The 20,460-nt window shown below is 48.2% G+C and overlaps 1 protein-coding gene across 1 annotated transcript in view; it reads right to left on the reverse strand.

Moving 5' to 3' along the window:
• DHCR24 (24-dehydrocholesterol reductase) overlaps positions 1 to 17,307 on the reverse strand; it is a 30,126-nt gene extending 12,819 nt beyond the window's left edge. Inside the window, exons 1-5 of the mRNA XM_059136330.1 lie at positions 16,970 to 17,307; positions 13,469 to 13,624; positions 4,967 to 5,072; positions 4,178 to 4,296; positions 2,071 to 2,334 (exon numbers count right to left, since the gene is read on the reverse strand). Coding sequence (XP_058992313.1) covers positions 2,071 to 2,334; positions 4,178 to 4,296; positions 4,967 to 5,072; positions 13,469 to 13,624; positions 16,970 to 17,200 — 876 coding nt within the window. The 5' untranslated portion in view covers positions 17,201 to 17,307. The remainder of the gene's footprint in view (positions 1 to 2,070; positions 2,335 to 4,177; positions 4,297 to 4,966; positions 5,073 to 13,468; positions 13,625 to 16,969) is intronic.
• Positions 17,308 to 20,460: the final 3,153 nt, after the last annotated feature.

Below are 20,460 nucleotides of genomic sequence, written 5' to 3' on the forward strand. Positions count from 1 at the left end.
CTGCCTGGGAGAAGGTGGAAAGACATCTATACTAGATGTCCTTCCCAGGCAACCAGGTGCTAGGTGACCCGCACTGACGTCTCAGCCTGGGTCAGGCAGAGCCAGGGCCTGGGGTGTGACTCGGCACAGGAGCTCTGTATCCATGTCCAGTGTTTCTGTTCCTGCTCCAGGATCCCCACCCTCCAGCCCCCACCACAGTGCCCCACCAGGACAGGTCCTCAGTCAGTGCCTGTGACCGCAGCTGGGTTATAGAAGGTGATGTGCCAGGGAACTAACACTGACCTAGGGGTCACAGGCCTGTCCCCTGCTAGCCATTGAGTGCTCAGGGAAGTCTCCTCCCCGTCCTGGCCTTGTTTTCTTATTTAGAGATGGCACGGTACCAGACGATTTTCAAGTCCTTTACAACTGTAGAAGGTTTTAAGAATACAGGTATAGATCAAGAGCCTTAAGAGTACCTAGTCTTTGACGTACTTTAAGATATTACTCCAATTATAGACAAAAGATGTCCATGGCCACCTTAATTAAAACAAGGAAAGACCGGGGTGCCTGGGTGGCTCAGTCGGTTAAGCTTCCGACTCTTGGTTTTGGCGGAGGTCATGATCCTGATGTCATGAGATTCAGCCCTGCACTGGGCTCTGTGCTGGGCATGGAGCCTGCTCAAGATTCTCTCTCTCTCTCTCCCTCTGACTCCACCTTGCCATTCGGTCTCTCTATAAATATAAAGAAAAGAAAAAGGAAAGACTAGAAGCAACTTGTATTTCCAACTACAGGGCCATGGTTTCGTAAATGCTAGGGCATTCGCTCAACACAGTGCTCTGCAGTCATTTACTGACAATTTTGAAGACCACGTAAACCTGTGGGGAGACACGGACCACCCTCGACCGGAAAATGCAAATTTGAACAGACGGTCACAGCCGAAGACAAACAAATGGAAAAAAAGCATGTAAAGAGATGCTCAAACCTCAAAGGTGACCTGAGAACCGCAAAGAAAACACGATGCTATTTTTAACCCTATCAGATTGGCAAAAATGAAGGAGTGATCGTATCCAGCACTGGCAAGAATGTGGGAGAAACGCACTCTCCCATGCCGTCGCGGGCCATGGGCAGAAGCACCACTGTTCTGAAGGGCTGTTTGGGGGTCACTCTTGGGTGCACACCATGCTCCGATCCTTAAGACAGGAATTCCAATTTTTGCACTCAGTCCTACAAATGTGCTTGCCCAAGAGGCCAATGATGGATGTCAGAGAATCTTCAATGCAATCTTATTTGTAAGAGTGAAACGTCTGAGGCAAGATCAATGATTGTCAGGAAGCAGCGGGTTAGGTCAGTTATACAAAGGCCAACACGAGACGGGGAGAAGAGGGTGTGCCCACGCGTGCACACACACACCCTGAGGAATGTGCCATTACAGGTGACTACTCTGGGGGTGAGCCTGTGGGAAGGGACCCACTTTAACTTTTCCCTTATGTATTTCAAGGTTGTGACACTACTTTCATCATTTAAAAACTTCCACGTATGCCCTGAAAAGAGAGGAAATAAATACACCCAAGAGCCGGCCTTGGGTCATGTTTGCCGGTACAGTCTTCTCTCCTTTGACTCAGGTATACTTGCCAAGTCCCGCATAAACACAAATCCTTTCACATGAGAGGAAAAAGCTGCTACTGAAAATTATACCCAACAAAGAAGTGTCCACCTAGATTCTGAGGCCTCAAATCCATTATGCAAACCTTGGTCCTGTCATCTCGTGGAAGTATACAGCACCTCTCAGGGCCTCAGTTTCCTCATCTATAAAATGGGATTGCCTCAAGGATCAAAGTTTACACCCACTAAGAAGCACACACCTATCTGGCAGACCTTCAGTGCAGAGTCAATGGATACTTCCATCCCCATCTAAGACAGCTCTGACTGTAGATTCTGGGCCCCAACCCCGGATGGGCCGACTGAGCCCACCACCTTAAAGAACATGGCTTCCAGGCAGGGGCAGGGTGGGGGATCAGGTTCAGCCCCAGCACCCCCCGGGCCTTCCTCCTCCCCAGGCCTTGGCCCTTGGCTGGAGACGCCCTGGCCTACCTTGCTGGGCTCTGCCTCGTCTGTCATGACCCCGGTCATGATGACAGCCTCATCCAGGGAGTAGAGCAGCCCTTCCACGAAGTGATTCTCCTGCCGCTGGGATTCCTGGGTGAACTTGTCGCAGATAGCCTCCAGGCCCCGCACCGGCTCAAACCGCAGCCTGACGTACTTCTTGGCGGGGATGATGCGGATCTCGGCGGCCACCAGGAAGCCCAGGGTCCCACAGGACCACGGCACGGCGTAGAACAGGTCCGAGTTCTCTGACTAGGAAGCAGAGCCAACACATGCTGAGAGCCTGCACCTCTGGGCCCCGCGGTGGGACACACAGTCAACAGAGCTGCAGAGACCCCAAGGGCCCCAGCTTACTTCCTGCCCTGTCACTGGCTTGTGTAAACCCTAGCAAGGAACTTCAGAAACAGGACTTTCTGGGCCTGTGTTCCCTCTGCAGCTTCAACTGTCCTCTGGACCAGGGATGCTCACGGAAAGGGCAGGCTCTCCCCTCCACCCAGGTACAGTCCCCGGACCCCAGGCCACCCAGGAAAAGGCCAGGACCAGCACTGCCCGAAGAGCCAAAAACGGGGGATGAAGGGCCAAGGGTCCCAGGCTGGGCTAAGAAAAGAGCTTCCTGAGGGTCAAGGTCAGTTGGGGACATTAGATGGGCCATTACTAAAACTTATAAGCCTTTTACAGTTCATTAGCTGTGGCATCCTCCCCCTGTCCCCTAAGCCCAGGGAGAACACTAATATTTCCACGTGAACAGTAAGGAAGTGAGGCTCTAAGAGGTGACATGGCTCCCCCTAAGCATCCCACAAGTCTGCACAGAGAGGCCAAGGCTCAGGCAAGGTCACCTAACTCCCGACCCAGCATTCTTCCTGCAAGACCTCATCTGATTCCACAATCTGTTTCTAACCTTATCGTTTCTTGTTCTGTTATTTGTCTTAGAGACAGACAGCCAACTTTTCATCTGGCCATTCTCATTTAAGTTCTGTAAGTCTAACAAAGCTCCTTTTGGAAAAGTCCAGCCTCCCCTGGCCTTTCCCCAAGAGGACAGTCCGCTGTGGTTTCTGTTCAGGCTGCACACCTTGGTGTGGCTGCAGTGGAGTGCAGGGGTGGGGGTGGGGGACTGGAGCCAGGAAGCTCTGCAGCAGGCTGGCAGAAGTCTCCGGAACAGCAGACGCGGACCACCTGGGCCCCCCTGCCCGTCCACACTGCCGGAGAGGAGTAATAAGTGGGTGACTGCCAGGTGCCCAGCTCTGTGTTAGGGGCATTTGGCATCTCCTTTCTCCCTGAGAGTGCGTTTGTCAGATGAGGAAAATGGGCCTCAGGGAAGGGACGTCACACATGAATGTCGTCTCCTTTCTCTGCTGGGAATAAACAGGTCAGAAGGCAGGGCCCAGGCAAGGGTTTAGGAAAACGTGCTGAATCCCTGTGAATCCTGAATGGGGGTCTCTCTTGTCTGAGACCCAGGCTCTCAAAAACATCTTCTTGCAAAGAGTGACTCTGTCCCTGCCACCCTCCTTAGGAGCCCTTTAGCTATGCTCAAAAATCTGAGTTTGTTTCTATCCTGTCCCACTCATTAGGGTAAAATGCCTTACATGTTTGCATCCCCCTTTGGGGAGCAGAATTATCATTTGTTTCTCCAAAATAGCCCCTCTTCCTGCTTTGAGTTACATTTCCCAATACTTGGCATAGAACTCTGTGGCTCACACCTGATGTGCCCGAGAGAGGCAGACTGCTGTAATAAATGTCTAAGGGCACTGATCTGGAAGCCTAATAATTTGGGTTTGAATCCCAGCTATGTGGATTTCGTAGCTGTGTGATCTTGGGCAGGTTTATTAACATCTCTGTGTTTTAACTTCCTATCTCTAAAATAATAGAACCTCATAAAGTTATTCAAGGATTAAATAGCTTAACATATAGGAAGCATTTACAACAGTATCCAAGCACATATAAGGGGCTGTATCAATCTTTGTGTTATTATGGATACAGACCCCAACCAAACAGGTGTGTTTGAAAGGAAACATCCCCAAGGTCCCTACCTCCCCAGCCCCAGGATCCTTGATGCCCAAAGCAGGCTGGTGGAGTTGTCCCCTATCTCTGAACTCACCGGTGTGCATCGCACAAAGCTTCCATCAGCCAGGACCAGCTCATAGGCCGTGCAGATGTGTTGGAACAGGCCGTATTTGTGGGATGATGACTCGATGCCTGTGCCCATGATCAAGCCCCCTGCAGAGATATGCATGTTAGCCAGGCAGAGCCATGGGGTACAAGGTCGGGGCGGGGGGGTCGGGTAAAGGAGCTGGGATTGCTCACAGCATGAGGAATGTGTGACAGGGCCGGTCACTTGGGGCAGATTTCCATCTCCATAGATCTGGAGAGCAAGAGAGGGAAGGAGGCGCTCAGACAGGAGCCTGGTGGCTTCCCTGAGGTAGGAGGGCCGGTGAGAGAGCATGTCAAGGGTACTCACACCCTCACCTCTGGCCAGAACCTGCCTCAATGCCTGTGTGCATTCATCTTAACACAGACCTTGATGAAATGGGGTGGGGGGGGGCAGGAAGCTGTGTCCTGTGGGAACAGTTCCAGGAACTGGAAGTGTTCCCCCTAGAGAAGGAAAGGCACTGGGGACCATGAATCCTGTGGAAAGAGAGACGGACTAGACTTATTCTGTGTGTCTCTTAAGGCAGAAATGGGAGTAATGGACATATGTCACTGGATGCAGATTCGCACCAGAGAGGTGCTGCCTGAGGTCAGAAAGGCAGGCAGCCTACGCCATCTTTGGAGATGGGTGAGCAGAGACAGTAACTTCTGTCACAGAGGGAACAGCGGCGGCCCTCACACCGACAGGAGGGGGCCCTAGTGCCTCAGCTCTGACCCTCAGCCCATCTTGAGTCCTCACCCACTGTGAGGTCATCGAGCTCGGGCAACACGGGCAGTGTCCAGCCAATGGAGGTCAGCAGGGCAGTCACCTGACCCATGGTCACCAAGGGCTCCACACGGACAATCTGTTGACACAAGAAGAGAGACCCTGGGTCACTGGGAGGCAGCCGGGGCTACAGGGGGCCTCTTCAGAGGAGTCACCCCAGATCTTCCCACATGATCACGCAGGATTCCTATGTGCTCCTTGCAGCCTCTTGCTAGAACACGACACTGCCTTTCATTATAGTGAATGCGGTTTCTGGTGCTGAGTCTGCTAGTGTTTGACCTTGTTCTTTCAAGTATCTTTACACTTAATACTTAGTTTATGTCTCTTCCAGACTATTGAAGAAATACTCTCTTATTGTTGACATATATGAAGTTATCATCCTACTTCTTCCTGTCATCTTAGCGGTCAGTGTTAATGCTGGAGTGTCCTTACGTTCAGGCTCTTTCCATCCATGCCTAAATTGTTATTTTGTATGTTGTAATATAATACACACATACATACACACACACATAAATTCAAGCACACATATGCATAATTTTTTCTGCTTTGCTTTGTAAAATTTAACCCCATGACCATATCCCTTACCACGGAATGTTCTTGGAAGTCACAGCTTTTAATGGACACTTCCATGTGCCAACACGTGGACTTCCACTGCTAGCTAACACGGAGCAACAGGGACTCCATTCCTCTTGCTGCCCGAAAGCAAGAAACTGACAAAATGAAACAAGAGTTTTCAACATAGCGGGCATCAGCCAATGAAGTTAATAACCGCTGAGAGACAGGAAACAAACGAGGGGAGCTCTGTGAGCGCCTGGGCTGATTCCCTGGAGTCAGGCAGTGCAGGGATCTTGGAAAGGCAGGGGAGCCCAAAGGGCTCTGGGAGGAGTGCAGCAGCAGACCACGGTGAACAGTTTGCAGGACAGAACACTGGGGAGGAGAGACCTGAACAGAGAGAACTCTGAAACACTGCAAAGAATGCCCACCGAGCATTCAATGGAACACCAGCTGGAGTGCACACTGAAGCCAAGGCCAGGGGAAGGGTCACAAGGAACAGGGTCAGGGGCTTACCCAGGGAAGGAAAAACTATCTATTCTCACATGCCAGACTGGAAAACCTCTTGGTTCACAAGGCAATGGGTAAAGTATGATTTTGCCTCAGCAACGGGTAATAACTACCCCTAGATTAGACACTCCTCTGACCTCACCTGAAAAATCAAGACCCAACAGGATCAGACTATTTTCCAGTAACAGAGCTGTGTCCCAGAACAAAGCTCAAGATGATTTATAGAATACAAAAATATCCAGCACCAACAAGATAAAATTCACAATGTCTAGAATCCAATCAAAGTTTCCCAGGAATGCAAGGCAGGAACAGTTGACTCTTAACAAGGAGGAAAATCAATCTGTTTTGGTAAAATTTTTTAAATTTATTTTGATAAAACAGGCCCAAATTTGACAGAGATATTAAAATTAGCCAACAAGAACATTAAAATAATCATTATAAACCCATAGTTATATGACTACATTCCCCATATTCAAAAAGGTAAGTGGAGACATTAAAGTAAGATAGTAAAAAGCATCATTAAGATAGTAAAAAGAGGGGTGCCTGGGTGGCTCAGTGGGTTAAAGCCTCTGCCTTCGGCTCAGGTCATGATCTCAGGGTCCTGGGATTGAGCCCCACATTGGGCTCTCCACCCAGCAAAGAGCCTGCTTCCCCGCTCTCTCTGTCTGCCTGCCTCTCTGCCTACTTGTGATCTCTGTCTGTCAATTAAATAAATAAAAATCTAAAAAAAAAGGATAGTAAAAAGATCCTAATTAAACTTCCAGAAATAAAAACCGCGTCTGAGATGAAAGACACACTAGCTGGGATCGACCTTGCAGGAGGAAAGAGCAGTGCACCCAAGCACATAGCAATTGAAACTCTCCTAAAGGAGACACACAGAGAAAGAAAAAAATGTTTACAATTTTTACAGGCTATCCATGATCTGAGCTGTGGAACAATTCCAAGAGGTCTCATATGTGTGCGACAGTCCTCAAAGGAGAGAGAGCAAGGGGCAAAAAAATACTTGAAGAAATAATGACCCCACATTTTCCAAATGCGATGCAAAGTATAATGAATCCCAAGCACAAGAATTAGGAAAAAAATGATACCAAGGCACATCATGATAAAATTGCTCAAAACTAATGATAAAATCTTAGAAGCAGCCAAAGGGACAGAAGACACGTTACATACAGAGGAACAAAGATAAGGATGAGAGGCTTCTTTATGGAAACAACGCAGGAAAGAAGACAGTGAAGCATCTTTAAAGTTCAGGGGGAAAACCCCGTCAACCTGGAATTTCATACCCAGTGAACACAGTTCTCAAAAACGAAGGCAAGCTCAAATGCGTTAGGATAGGTTATCAAAAATCCAAACAGACAAAAACCCAGAAAATAACAAGTGGAAGTGAAGATGTGGAGAAATTAAAACCCCCGTGTCCTGTTGGTGGGAGTATAAAATGGTCCACCTGCTGTGGAAAACGGTGTGGTGGATCTTCAAGATTGATTACACAAAGAACTACCACATGGTCCAGCAATTCCACTCGGGCGTATATACCTCAAAGAACTGAAGGCAGGGCTCGAAAAGGTATTCATACATCCAACTTCCCAGGAGCACTATTCACAACAGCTAAAACATGGGAACAACTCAATGTCTGCCCATAGATGAATGGATAAGCAAAATGTGGTACATATACACAATGGAATACTGTTTCACCTTAAAAAGGAAGGAAATTCTGTAATATGCTATCACATGGATGAACTCTGAAGTTATTAAGCAAAGTAAGATAGGCACAAAAAACCAAATACTGTAGGATTCTACTTAGAGAATACTTAGGGTGTTCAGAATCATAAAGACAGAATCTGTAATGGTGGTCGCCCAGGATGGGGAAGAGAGGAGAATGGAGAATTATAGTTTAATAGATACGGAGTTTCAGTTTTACAAAATGAAAAGAGCTATGGGAACAGATGGTGCGGAAGGCTGCACAGCACTGTGAATGTATTTAATACCACTTAAGAAATGTGCACTTAAAAATGGTTAAGATGATTGGGAAGCCTGGCTGGCTAGGTTGCTGGAGCATGTTACTTTGATCTCGGGGTCATGAGTTCAAATCCCATGCTGGGCGTGGAGCCTACTTTAAAGAAAAGGTTAAGATGAGAAATTTCATGTTACATGTAGTCTCTCAAAATAAAAGTTGGAAAAGATATGGAGGCAAAAAAATAAATGTTTTCAGACATTTAATAGCTAAAAGATTCAACCCTAGCAAAATCGCCATACAAGAAATGTCAAAAGAGTCCCTTCAGGCAGAAGGAAAACAAAACCAGATGGAAATACAAATCCACACAAGAGAATGAAGAAATGGTAACTACATAGGTAAGTACATAGATTTTTAATTATTTATATATCCTTAAAAGATATTGGACTATCAAATAATAATGCACTGTGTGGTTTACAACATATAAAACTGTGACAAAAATAGGACAAAGGTCGGGAGGAAAGAACAGGAAGTATATTAATGTAAGATTCTTAAAATATACATGACATAGGATGCTACCCCTTGAAGGTAGACTGTGATAAGTGAAATGCAAACTAGAAATCCTAAAACAACTGCTAAAAGAACAAAACAAAGTCCCAGCTAACCAGCCACCAAAGAGCTAAAATAGGATTTTGAAAATTATTTAGTAATCCAAAAGAAGACAGAAAAAAAGAAAAAGGGAACAAAGCACAAAGGGGCAAATAGAAAACAAAGGGCAGGGGTGCCTGGGTGGCTCCATTGATTAGGCATCCAACTCCTTTTTTAAAAAAAGATTTTATTTGAGGAAGGGAGGAGGGACAAGGAGACTCTCTGCTAAGCAGAAAGCCCGATGTGGGGTCCAGGATCCCAGGACCCTGAGATCATGACCTGAGCCAAAGGCAGAGGATTAACCCACTGAGCCACCCAGGCGCCCCAAGCATCCAGCTCTTGATCTCTGCTCAGGTCTTAATCTCAGGGTCTGGCATGCTGGGCTCCCAACTGGGTGTGGCGCCTAAGAAAAACAGAACAAGGTGACAGATTTGAGCCAAACTTTTTTGATAACAACATTAAATGTAAATGTGTGTGTTTTTTTTGTTTGTTTGTTTTTAGAGAGAGTGTGAACACGAGCAGGGGTGCAGAAAGAGAAGGAGAGACTCTCCAGCACTGAGCGTGGAGCCCGACATGGGGCTGGGTCTCATGGCCCTGAGATCAGAACCTGAGCCAAAATCAAGAACTGGATGCTCAACCAACTGAGCCACCCAGCTGCCCCTGGAAATGGTTTTAACATCTTGAGTAAAAGGCAGAGATTGTCAGATTGTATTAAAAAGCAATACCTAAGCATATGCTGCCTACAAGAAACAATGTAAAGGTACACCATACCACCACTAGTCGAAAGATAGCTAGAGTGGCTTTATTAATAATATCAGACAAAGCAGATTTCATAGCGAAGAAGAAAACTAGGAATGAAACCAGTCATTTCATAATGGTAAAGGGATTCATCAAGAGGACATAAAAATCCTAAACATTTATATACCTCTTAACAGAGCCACAAAAGACATGCAGCAAAATCAGATGGCGCTACAAAAGAAATCAATCCACAATCACAGGCAGAGATTTCAATACCTCTTTCTTTAAAAAAAAAAAAGATATATATATATGTGTGTGTGTATGTATATATACATATATATATTTAAATCTGTTGTCTTTTTTTTTTTTTTAAAGATTTTATTTATTTATTTGACAGAGAGAGATCACAAGCAGGCAGAGAGAGGAGGAAGCAGGCTCCCTGCTGAGCAGAGAGCCCGATGCGGGCCTCGATCCCAGGACCCTGAGATCATGACCTGAGCCGAAGGCAGCGGCTTAACCCACTGAGCCACCCAGGCGCCCATGTTGTCTTTTTTTTTTAAAGACTTTATTTATTTATTTGACAGACAGAGATCACAAGTAGGCAGAGAGGCAGGCAGAGAGAGAGAGAGAGAGAGGAGGAAGCAGGCTCCCCACTGAGCAGAGAGCCTGATGTGGGGCTCGATCCCAGGACCCTAGGATCATGACCTGAGCTGAAGGCAGAAGCTTTAACCCAATGAGCCACCCAGGCGCCCCTAAAATATATTTTTAATATATTTTACTTATTTATTTGACAGAGAGACATACAGTGAGAGAGGGAACACAAGCAGGGAGAGTAGGAGAGGGAGAAGCTGGCTCCCCGCTGAGCAGGGAGTAGGGGGCCTCATGCAGGGCTCGATCTCAGGACCCTGGGATCATGACCTGAGTGGAAGGCAGATGTTTAATGACCGAGCCACCCAGACACCCCTCAATACCTCTTTCAATCATTGACAGAACAGAGAGAAAATCTATTATCAACCACCTTGACCACAGCGGACATTTACAGTACACACCATCCCAAAACAGCAGAATATGCATTTTTTAAAAAATGCACATGGAACATTTACCAAGACAGACCATATTCTGGGCCATAAAATAAGTCTCAGTAAGTATGTTTTCTAACAATAACTGAATTAAATTAGAAATCGGCAACAGAAAGATCTCTGGAAAATTCCCGAATATTTGGAAACTGAATAACAAATAACCCATGGGTGAAAACAATGTCAAAAGGGAAACCAGAAAGAGTTATGAACTGAATGGAAACGAAAATGTTCAAAATGTGTGGGATAGTTTTAAAAACAGTGCTTAGGGGGAAATTTATAGCACTAAACACCTATATTAGAAAAAAAGAAAGGCCTAAGTCAATGACCTTAGCTTTCACTTAAAGAACTAGACCAAGAAGAGTAAATTAAATGCAAATCAGTAAAAGAAAGGAATTAACAAAGATAAAAGCAGAAGTCAATGAAATAGAAAATAAACAAAGTAAAAATAGAGAAAAACCAATGAAACCCAAAGCTACTTCTTTGAGAAGATCAGTACAGTTGATTAACCTCTAGCCAGACTGGTCAGGAAGAAAAGAGAGTAGTCACAAATAACCAATATCAGGAATGAAATATGGGACATCACTGCGGGCTTTACAGGTATTCAAAAGACAGTAGGAATATTATGAATGACCTAATATCAATTCATTACACAGCCTGAAGCAGACAAACACCTGTAGAGACATAAAATGCCAAAGCTCACTGAGATGAAACAACTGAAGAGCCACAGGGCTATTTAAGAAATTAATTTATAAATTAATTAATTATAACTTATAAATTAATTTATAAATGAATTAATTAATTAATAAAAACTTGCTCACAAAGAAAACTCCAGGCACAGACGGTTTCACTGGGTAATTCTGCTAAATACTGCAGGAAGTAATGAAACCAATTTTATATAAACTCCTTCAGAAAAATGAAAAGGAAGGAATACTTTCCAACTCATTCTTAGGGATTTATGAATCTACAGTAATCAAGACAGTATGGCATCGGCATACAGGTGGGCAAATACATCAACAGAACAAAAGAGTCCAGAAATAGACCTATAGATATGGACAACTGATTTTTAACAGAGGAGCAGAAGCAATTTGGTAAAGAAGATTATCTCTTCAACAAAAGGGGACAGTAGGAAATCTACAGGCAAAAAAATTTTTGTTGCCCCTATTTCATACCATATGCAAAAATTAACTCAAAATGGATCATGGTCCTAAACACAAAACAGAAAAGCATAATACTTCAAGAAGACAACAGAATTAGGGCAAGACATCTTAAAGAAGACATCACAAACATGATCTATGGAAGAAATTACTATACTGCACTCCACCAAAATTAAAAATTTATGGTTTTCAAGAGAGAAGTCAAAAACTGGGAGAAAATATTTGCAAACTGTGTATCTGATGAAGGACTTGTTTCTAGAAATATAGTAAGAAAACAAACCCAAGAAAAAATTTTAGCTTAAGATTTCAACAGGTACTTCACCAAAAAAAGATCTACAAGTTGCAAATAAGCACATGAAAAGATGCCCAACATCATTAGTCATTAGAAAAATGGAAGTTAAAACCACGATGAGTTACCATTACACACCGATTAGAACGACTCAAATTAAGAAGACCGACCATACCAAGTCTACGATCACGTGGAGCCGTGGGAACACCCATGGGAATGTAAAATGCTACAGGCACTTTGGAAAACGACTGAACAGTTTCTTAAAAAGTTAACTGCACACCTGTCATATGATCTAGCTACTTCACTTCCAGTTTTTTACCCCCAAAAGGGAAAAGCCTATGTCCATACAAAGAACGTACATAAATGCTCCCCGCCCCTTTGCTTGTCACAGCCCTGAACTGGAAACAGCCCAAACGTCCATCATTAAGGTAATGGATAAACAAACTGTGATCTCTGCATACACCGGAACATCACTTTCAGTAAGGCAGCACGTACTTCTGATCCACGCTTCCTCAGAGTAATTATGCTGAGTCAAAGACACCAGACAAAATTAAAAAAGGGTACATAATGACTCCACTTACATAAAACTTTAAATACAAAACTAGTGATGCAAAGCAGGTCCTTATTCGCCTAGGAATGTGGGCGCGGCAGGGAAGAGACAGGGAAGGGGCCCAACAGGGATTAGCAAGGGCCACAAGGAAACTTTTGGGGGCAACGGGTATGTTCACTGTCTTGCTGGTGTCATGTCCTCACAGCTGCCAGACTTTTGACATACGCCAAAGTTTATTACCACCGGACACCTGTGCAGAATTGCATACCAAGTGTATGTCAATAACGCTGCTTGGATAAAAAGGAAAGACACAGGGACATTAAGCAACATGGCCAAGGCCTCACATCAAAATGCCAGCATGCGGATATATCGTATCTAATAACTCCTTACCATTAGGATATTGTGCTGTCTTCCGTTAGAAATAAAGGTGGGGTGGGAAGGAAGGAAGGAGGGGGGGGGGAGGGAGAAGGGGGAGGGAGGAAGGAAAGTTAAGTAGAAGGAAGAAGGAGGGAAGGAAGGAAGGAGAGACACAATCCCTCTGTGTTGTCCTTGATTTAAATTCATCTCCTTTTTCCTCGTGCCAGGTGTCAAGAAAAATCACTGGATAGGCCAAAGACTAGACACATGTGTAAGGCTATTAACAAGTGGGTCCCCAGGCAGCCTGGGAGAAGGCCCACCCTCCCTGTCACCTCCATAGCCCATAGCACACTTCCTTACTGGGAAGGGATAAATAGGTTCCATTTTGTCTCTCGTCTTTGCCCATGATTTCCCCATCCCTTCTTCCTGGGGAACTGCTGACAACCAACGAGTCTCCCTGAGGCCAGTGTGCCCACCTGGGGGATGGGGCTCTGACTGATCTCTTCCAAAGTTATAAGGTTTTGAAGGAGGGCAGAGCCTTCTGTGAGGCCCGGGGTCCTCTTGGTTATAGTTGTCTCCCTGTGAGTCACCCCCGCCAGGGATAGTGGCCACCTGCTCCCAGAGCCCAGGAATTGGGCCCCTCTCACCTGTTTCTTGGTGTCCACCTCCAGAATGTCCATCAGGTTGATCATGATGTTTTTGTGTGTCTTCTTGTACTTCCCAACCCGCAGCGAGACCGTGAGCCAGCCAGGGCGTCCCGTGCACATGAAGGTCTTGCTGCCCTGCTCCTTCCATTCCCGCACCTGCAACGGAGGGACAGAGGCTTAGCTGGCCCCGGGGGTGGGGTGGGGGAGCCCCAGGGCAGCCTGCAGCCCAGCTTTAAGGGGAGGGAGCTTGGAGGGATGCCCTCACACGTCAACAAACATTTAGTGAGCCCCTGCATCTTGCCAGCCCTGTGGAAGACCCACAGCCCTTTCCCTCTAGGGAGGCCAACAGAAGGGCTGACGGGCTGCCCCACCAGCGAGCAGGATGGAAAAGAAGTGAAAATCCAGGATCAAAGTGCTTATGTAAACAACATAACTGGGAAGCTCAGGAAAGGCTTTGTGGCGGTAATGATAGCGCTCTACCCGAGATAACCATCTCCTAGGTGCCCCCCACTGTACACTGTCTCTTTACTTCTCACAACAACCCCAGGAGCAGGGGATGGCCAGCCCCTCCTATAGGGGAGAAAGCTGAGAAGCAAAGGAACTTGGTCACTCAACAAGTGAAGGGAGGGGCCCGGATTCATAACCTGGACTGCCTGACTCCAGGCCTGGGAAGACAGACGGGCTTGTGTTAATAGTCAAGAACAGAGTAACAGTTACCACTTACTGGGCCTAGGTGCCAAGCCCTGTTCCAAGCATGTGTATGTGTTAATAATTCCTATGTCACTTGGAAGGGGATAGAAGGGGCAGGAAAGGCCCACCAAGCCAATGGAAGGAAGAGCTTTTTTGCAAAACCTCCACCGTAAGTGCCCGGGACATATAACGCAGAGAACAAATGGCCTAGGAACAACGCCAAGCCCGTCAGGAACACAGGAGAAAGTGTTCCCTTCCTGCAGAGATGGACATCTGTTGCTGTGGCCTCTGACCATCCGTCTCCTCTTCATATGCTTCTAATAGTCCCATCCTCCTTTGGTCCAGGGGAAGCTGAGTCTCCTCCTGCCCCAGAAGGTGGGCCCATGACTAAGGTCTGATTTCATCCTTCTGGCCATAAAGGATGGGCCTAAGGGCCAAGTCAAGACAATAAGGCCAGTTCTAGGAGAGGCAGTTTCTTTTTACTGGGATCGCTGAGCTGGTTGGATGAAACTGCTGGGGTTTCCACGGGGAGATGGGTTTCCCTGAGAATGAAGTCAACCCACAGGAAAGCCGAGCCAACAGAGGGTAGACAGATGGAAAACTAGAGATGGGGGACAGGGGCTCCTGGATCCAATCATACCTGAGCCAGTTTTATACCTGGGCTTTTTAGGACCTGAGTCAATATAATCCTTCTCTGCTTGGGCCAGTCTGAGTTGAGTTCCTATCACATGCAACCAAGAGTCGTGGAGGAGAATGTGTTGAAGCTGACAGGACAAATAGGTCAACATGGGGGACAGCTTTCCTAACCTTCAGAGGCCAGGGTGCCCTGTGGATAGAGGTGTACGAGCAGAGGAGGGTGACTGAGGAAGATTCCTGTGAAGGGACCAGAAGGCAGGTTCCATGATCATCCGGCCCTCACCTGTCTCTGCGATCCCAGGGCTTCATACGTCCTCAGTGGTGTGGGAAATGGATTGTGGGTGCTGCATTCCAGCTGTTGGGTGGGCCGCGTGAAGGCAGTATGGAAGCCTTAAAGCCTGAACCACCGGTTGGACCGGATCCTGATGGGAACTGAGCAAGAATTTGGGCCAGGAGGCAAGGTTGGACAAAGTCCCTCTTGTGAGTACATGCAAGCCAGAGAGAGATAGGGAGAGCCAAGAAGAAGGATAACAAGTCAGGGGCTATTAGCACATGCCAGGTGTGAGACAACAGAACCCAATCTGCTGGGTGGAATGGGAAGGGATGGGAAAGGAGAAAGTCAGAATTCAGGTTCCAAAACCAGGCTGACCTGGGTTCCAGCCCCATTTACTAGCTGGGATCACCTTGAACATGGGACTACCGCTTCAGCCTCAATTTTTCCCATCCGTGAAACAGGTCCATCTTCCCGTCCAGTGAGAACGTTTGGCTTAGTTTAGGTAAGGGTTCCCTACCCACTCAGTAGTGTGGGGAATGGATTGTGGGGGCTGCATTCCAGGCTGCTGGGTGGGCCGCATGAAGGCCGTGTGGAACCCTTAAAGCCTGAACTACCGGTCGTGCTGGACCCTGATGGGAACCGAGCAAGATGTGGGGCCGCAAGAATTTGGGCTGGGAGGCAATGTTGTACAAAGTCCCCGGGCTGCTCTGGCCTATACCCCAGAGGCCAGAGGTGAGTTAGACAACGGTCCCTGCCTTCCAGAAGCTCTCGCTTGGACTGGAGGGGGATGGAGGAACGACACACAAGTAAATGGGAGAATCTCAACCCGTAGAAAGAGTTAGGAGAGAGGATGCAGCAGGGGAGGGAGGGTAGGCAGGGCTCTGGAGCTGTGACTGTGACCAGCTGAACCCAGGGCAGCCCGTGCAAAAGCACTTCCACACGTTGCGTTCTGCCACCAGCCCAAGGTCTTAGCCCTCCTTGGAGCCACCCTTCCTAGGGGTGGCAGGCAGCATCCATCTTCCCCCTCTTGCTTGCAGCACCCACCAAAGCGCCCACAGAACATGGAGGCGGCTACGCGGGAGCTGAGAGCCTTGGCAGGAAACAGAAGCCCTTTGCAACCTGACACTCCTAAAAGGAACCTAAGGAGGGGCAGAGGGAGCCAAGAAATGCCCAAGCCCGAAGCCCCAGGCCAACCCTGAGAGCGGAACAGGAGGCCCCACTGTGAGCGGCAGCAGGGCCCAGGCTCTGTGGGCGGGGCCCCCGGGGGAGGGTGTACGGAGTTAATGGGGATGCCTCCTCAAGGACTGAGGGGGAGCGGGGGCCCAGAGCTGCGGAGGCTCTTCACCCAGGCTCGGGGTTACCTTCTCACTTTTTAGTCCTTCCTTCCAAATGAGTCAAGCGCTCCTCCTCGCTGCTACAGAGTCAACTCTAACCTCATGACCCCCAGTTCCGAAGGGACTTTCCAACCTCTTCGCCCTCTGGGCCTTGGCTCACACCCAACCCTTCACCTGACACACCTCCCTCCTATCAATTCCCCTACTTCCCAGTCTCTAGTGCCTGCGCCACCTCCCTGAAGCCCTGCCGCCTCACAGATCGCTTGGGCCCGCACGGCTCACCCTCCCCGATCTCCTGATCCTTTATATCCCTCTGGGCAAGCCGCACGTGCCCCAGAGTAGACACTCCGAAAACACCCAGCAACGTTTCGTGCCCTGAATGCCTTCGCTCACTCCGTTCCCTCCCCGGGAAGCCCCCATCATCACGCTCTGAGTTCAAACCCCCTCGAACGCCGCCGCCGCCTCGGCGAAGTCCGGGCTCCCGGAGCGCCGCACGCCACCCCGCGCACACGGCCGCCCGAGTCTCGCCGCGCCGCTCCCGCTCCCGCCCCGCCCGGCGCCGCTCACCTGCTTCTGGATGTCCCGCACGCGCTGCCCGTGCAGCCGAGGCGCGCTGCTGAGCTTGAACACCACCCAGGCGCGCACGTAGTAGTAGATGTCGAAGATAAGCGAGAGCGGCAGGAGGAAGAGGCACACGAACACCCAGCGCTGGTGGATGAGCACGAACTCCAGCCCCTTCACGCGGACCCAGAGCAGGAAGAGCAGCGCGCACACAGCCAGCGACACGGCGGGCTCCATGGTGGCACCGGCGGCGCGCCGCGCGGGGGAGGGGGATGCCGGCTCGCGCCGCCTGTCACCGCCACCCGCTCCGCGCCCGCCTGCGCCCGCGCCGCCCGCCGCCCGTTCCCGGGGAGTCGGGGGGTCGCCTCGCCGCCTCGCGATTGGCTCGGGTCGCAAAGGTTCGGTGGGCCGAGACCCGGCCCGCGACCAATGGCGAGCCGCGCCGGGGATCGGACCAGGAAGCCGCTGCTTTTATTGGCTGCGGGAGTCAGGCCGCTCCACCCTCTCCTCGCCGACGCGCGGGGAGGGCTGGTTGGGGAACACGCGCGCTGGTGGGGTCAACTGCGCCCTGCGGCTAGGGAGGCTGCGGGGGCGCCGGCGGCCGCAGTGGAGGGGCCGCGTGCTGCAGCACCTCCTCCTCGGGTGGCGCGTCGTGCGGTCACGCGTTGGGTTGGTTAACTCCGAAAGGGTGCGCTGGGGGCGCCCCAGGGGCCGGGTCAGTCACCCTGCAGCTTGGCGGAGGACTCCTGACCCGACCCGGGAGAGTGCAAACTTGGCCTGACCGCGGCAGTCAGGTCCTCTGTACCCGCAAAACCACTGGGTGCACCTTTTCCCTTTCTCGAGGCGCTCTCTGTAGATTCCTTTGAGTTCTACGGCAGTTCTGGACGGTGGGCCCCCTCCCCTCTTTTCCACTTGGCTGAGGCCGATAGGGAGGACCAGGGGAAAGAAGGAAGGACGGACTCCCTGCTGGCTCTGGCAGGACACTGTGCCGGACAGTGTGGAGGGGTGGGGGTGGGAGGGGTCGGGTAGGGATAGGGTAGGGGGCTCCAGGGCAGCCAGGACCACGGAGCAGTGACTTAACAGCAAAAGGTTAAATTGAGTCATTGCGTTTCACCTCCATTCTTAGACCCTCACCTCTTCTGAAATTTTAGAAAGTGTAGGAGGTTTTTATTTTAAGAGCTAAACCTGACTAATCAGGTCCTACACTGGCTTTGCTTACAGAACCATTTTCTCTCTTTCATCTCTGCTGGAACATGCACTGTTAGGAGTTTCCCTAGGCCCCATGATCCCTCATTTTTCTCAGTGCTTTTGCTCCAGCTGGCACTTCGAGAATGTCCTTACCCATCCCCTTCACAGAGCTGAACTTAAACATCCTCAAAGCCTGCTCAGGGCTACCTCTAGAACTGCATTTATGGCACTCCTTCCCCCTTTCAGGTGCTCATAAAATCAAGGGCATCCATCATAATTCTTACACCTTATTTTGTAATTGTCTCTTTATGTGTCACCCTGGCCAACGGAGCTTTAGGGCACAGGATGTCTCCCGTTTGTTTGGTTTTTTGTTTCCAGTTTCTAGCACAGTGCTTGGTGTCAGTAGACACCCCAGGGTTTGTTGACCAACGAATGGATGAACAATGTCAGCAGAGGCTCAAATATTTGTTAACGATGAAAGTCCAGATGGCATGGGGCTGTTTGGATTGAGTTTTAAAAATGAATAGTCTTAGATCTGTGTTGTCTTACGCAACAGCCACTAGCTGCTGGTATGTGACTAATCTAAATTGAGTTGTACTTTTAAGTGTAAAACACACTGGATTTCAAAGGCAGTACAGAGAAGAGAAGGCAAACTATTTCATTAATAATTTTTATATTGATTATATGTTGAAAATGATGGTGTTTTGATGTATTGGATTAAATAAAATATTAAAGTTGATTTCACTTGCTGTGTTTACTTTTTAAAGGTAGCTACTAAAAAATTTAAAGTTATAGATCTGTCTCAAGTTATATCTCTAGCAGTTCCAATCAAGAGGGGGCAATTGGAATGTAAAGAGGAGAGCCACTCTGGAAGATGCCTTTCCCCTGGGTTCTGTCTGAATTCAAATGTTGGAACATTTGAGAGAGGACTTTGCTTTAAAAGCTTAACCATTCTGGGGGCCCTGGGTGGCTCAGTCAGTTAAGCGTCTGCCTTTGGGTCAGATCATGATCTCAGGGTCTTGGGACCAAGCCACCCATCCGGCTCACTGCTTAGCAGGGAGTCAGCTTCTCCCTCTCCTTCTGCAACCCCCCCGCCCCCCGACCACCCTCTCTCTCTCTCATTCGCCCTCGTGGGTTTGGCTCAGGTCATGATCTCACGAGTCATGATCTCATGGGTCATGATCTCATGGGTTATGAGTTCAGATTCCTGCTGAGCAGGAAGTCTGCTTGAGATTCTCTCCCTCTGCCCCTCCCCTCCATCCCCAGGCACATACTCCCTTGCAGGCACGAGTGCTTGCGCGCTCTCGCTCTCTCTCTTTCTCAAATAAATCTCTCTCTCAAATATATGAATAAAACTTAAAAAAATAAAAAAGCTTAAAAAGTTTAACCTTTCTGAGTATTATTGGGCTATGAGGTAATCTGGAAAGTTAAGTTCCACCTAAAAACCAACTTTGGACTAAAGTGTTCAGTGCCTTGTAGGAGCAACCATGAAATTACTGGTAATTAGAGTAGTTTTACCCTTGGGAAGAAGAGGAGGACACCTCAATAAGTAAATAAGACTGAGCTTTAGGGGACAACTCTCAAAAAAGAAAATCCATGAAAAAGTTGTCAGAACAGTTGTTAACCCAGCTTGCACATTCTCAATCTCTCTTCCTGCCTATCCACCTGCATCTTTGATTCTTCTTTTGTGTCTCCATAAACCTCAACCTTTTGGGCTACTATTGTTGAGGTAAGAAAAATAGTAATCTCAGGTTGGGCCAATTAATTAATTTTATCTTTTAAGTTAACATATAGTGAAGGTGCTTATCGTTTGCATACATTTTAGGAATTTTAGCATGCATAAGCATTCTCATAACCACCAACACAATGAGGATCTAGAATAGTTCCATCATCCCCAAAACTCCCTCCTTTGAAGTCTCATCCTCCCCCAACCTTTAGCCGCTGGAGACCACTGCTCTGTTCTCAGTAGGATAGTTTTTCTTTTTCAGAGGTCGAGGTCATAGGAATGGAGTCATGCAGTTTGTTATCTTGGGCCCATTTATCATTTTTAATGGATTTCTCATAGCGGTGAAATACACATAACAATGATCATTTTAACTATTTTTAAGTGTACAGTTCAGTGGCATTAAATACATGCTTCCTTGTTTCATTAATTGGGAGGGAGACAAACCATAAGTGACTCTTAATCTCACAAAACAAACTGAGGGTTGCTGGGGGGAGGGGGTTTGGGAGAAGGGGGTGGGATTATGGACATTGGGGAGGGTATGTGCTTTGGTGAGTGCTGTGAAGGTGTAAACCTGGTGATTCAC

The sequence above is a fragment of the Mustela lutreola genome, chromosome 10, assembly GCF_030435805.1.
Source record: "Mustela lutreola isolate mMusLut2 chromosome 10, mMusLut2.pri, whole genome shotgun sequence".
Lineage (NCBI taxonomy): Eukaryota > Metazoa > Chordata > Mammalia > Carnivora > Mustelidae > Mustela > Mustela lutreola.